This window comes from Ochlerotatus camptorhynchus, unplaced genomic scaffold, assembly GCF_037179485.1.
Source record: "Ochlerotatus camptorhynchus isolate MF236.1 unplaced genomic scaffold, CSIRO-AGI_Acam_v1.1 ptg000556l, whole genome shotgun sequence".
NCBI classification, from domain to species: domain Eukaryota; kingdom Metazoa; phylum Arthropoda; class Insecta; order Diptera; family Culicidae; genus Ochlerotatus; species Ochlerotatus camptorhynchus.
Window position 1 is genome coordinate 1,037,362 of NW_027041039.1, and position 2,228 is coordinate 1,039,589.

At 49.9% G+C, this 2,228-nt stretch overlaps 1 protein-coding gene across 1 annotated transcript; it reads right to left on the bottom strand.

The window, feature by feature from the left end:
• Window positions 1-386: 386 nt before the first annotated feature.
• On the bottom strand, window positions 387-2,201 carry LOC135713450 (uncharacterized). Its single transcript, XM_065236565.1, has one exon. It carries the CDS (start codon window positions 2,199-2,201, stop codon window positions 387-389), a length of 1,815 nt encoding a protein of 604 aa, XP_065092637.1.
• Between the last annotated feature and the right edge of the window lie 27 nt (window positions 2,202-2,228).

Sequence of the window (2,228 nt, forward strand, 5' to 3'; positions counted from 1 at the left end):
TACCCTCTTACCTGCAGGACTTTCTTGCTTACGATAGTCTTGCGAATAATGCGCATTCATATACTCCCTGTCGTTCGATTTTTGTTTCTCAGGCCGGCTCGATCGTTGACCACCGTGCTCGTGGAAGTGAGTAACGTCACTGGCTGCAGAAGTTATGGTGGTCATATATTCGCTGAAGGTACCCAAATCGACGAATCCGATGCGTTTCTTGTACAGCGCCCAATCCAAACGAATATTGGCAGGCAATTTGTCTACTAGCTCACTCAACAACGAGGGGTTCATCAAATGTGCCTGCTGGTTCGCTGCTTTCAGGAGTCCGACGAGATTCTGCACGGTGATGCCGAATTTAATTAATTAATTTAGCTTTATTTAGGAGGCTTTCAGCCTTAGGCTGGTTCGCCTCCGAGACCGGTGATGCCGAAGTTGACCAGTGTTTCCAAGCGCTCTAACTTGGGGGCTGGTACAGACCGCACCTTGTTCAGCATCGACTGCAGCAAACGGTCAGGACTACCAAATAACGTTTCTAGCGTCGACAATACTTGAGGAACTGAAGCAGGAATCAGGAGATTACTTCGGACAGCTTCCAGTGCGCTTCCCTTTAAGCACCTCTGCAACCTCATCAGGTTTTCTGCATCCGAATAACCACACATCGCCGTTGAGTTCCGGTAGCTACTAATAAATAGCGGCCATTCCTCTGGGTTTCCATTGAAAATCGGAAGATCCCTAGGCACTACCTGCCTAGCTGCTAATTGCTGCTGAAAATCAACATATGACACAGCCCGTTGATGTGGCGATGGATTTGATGTTATTGCTTGTGGTACTGATGTACCTGGTAAAAATGGCTCTGAAACGGTCGGATGTGGTAGTGGCGAAGTATTCGATACCACCGTGCGCAGCACAGATGGTGGTTGAGATCGTTCGTCGAATTGATCACACATTGCCGATCCCGATGGATGCGCTAGTGTGTGCGATTGTTGAAACGATGCCTGCGATGTTGGAGGTAGGTGTGCGCTCGAACGTTGTTCCGTTGAACGATGGATGGTTGGCTCTTGAGGTGAGTGTACTAACGGTGGGGTGCAGGACGGAGGTGATATCAGCGATCGAAAAGTTGGTGGTCGTTGTTGTGATGAATTCGGTTGCGACTCGAGATTCGACACATAGAGCTGTTGGACACTCGATCGTAGTAATGATGGTTCGCTTACTGGTGGGGGTGAGACAGGTACCTGAGCAGCTGGTGGCCTCGATGGTGGTTCCGGAAATAAAAACGTTGGTGGGCGTGTTCGGGGAACCAGTTTTGAAAGTGTAGGTTGCGACTGCAAAGGTTGAGCTAACACCGACTGCGTGTATACTGGTTGGGTAAACACCGGCTGTATAACCACCGTTTGTGTTGGTAACGAACTTTGTACTGTTGGCTGTCGTACTATACCAACAGATCGAATCGGAGTAGATGCTGTGATCGGGTCTTTCATACCAGGTAGCGAACCCGTATTCTCAGTACCAACATTATCGGCAATCCATTCAGTCGTTGGCTGGCGTGATGGATTCCTGTACCTGTCGTTCAAATGTTTCAACGGATTTTTCGAGACTGCTCCCGTATACTTCGTCAGCATACCTCCACAAGGTACACCCGATTCAGTACCGATCGAAATCGGTGGAAAAATGTCGTTGATGTTCACTGGAATGAGATTTCCCCCGACAGCTCCGTCCAGCTCCTGGATCCATTCCTGAACTTGGCTGTTTCGACTCATTCGGCTGCGACGACTTCTACGGCTGCCCGCCTCCTCTTCCTCTGCTTCAGCGATGAGCAAGGCGTACTTTTCGTCGAGATATTTTTTATCTAGTGCAGCCTTCGCCGCCAGCCGAGCACGATCTTGTTGCTGTTGCTCTTGTATGAGCTTCTCTTGCGACTTTCTCTCTTCCTCCAGCCGCATGAGCTGAAATTGAATCCGTGTCGACTGCGAGATGTTGCTGGATTTTCCAGAGGTCGAAGCACCACTGACTGTCCAGGTCGAGATGCAATCCTTGCATGTCCACTTGCCAGTGAAACCCTCAGCCACCTCCGCACACGTACAATGGTACCAACGACGGCATTGATCGCAAGCTACCATTTCTTCTACATGGTTGGGGTTTTTGCACAACTCGCAAATGCACTGAGGTATCTCAGCATTGGCCTTCGCCGCAGCTCGTGTAGTAGTGGGCATCGTGGATTCGTCCTCTATCTGACCTCT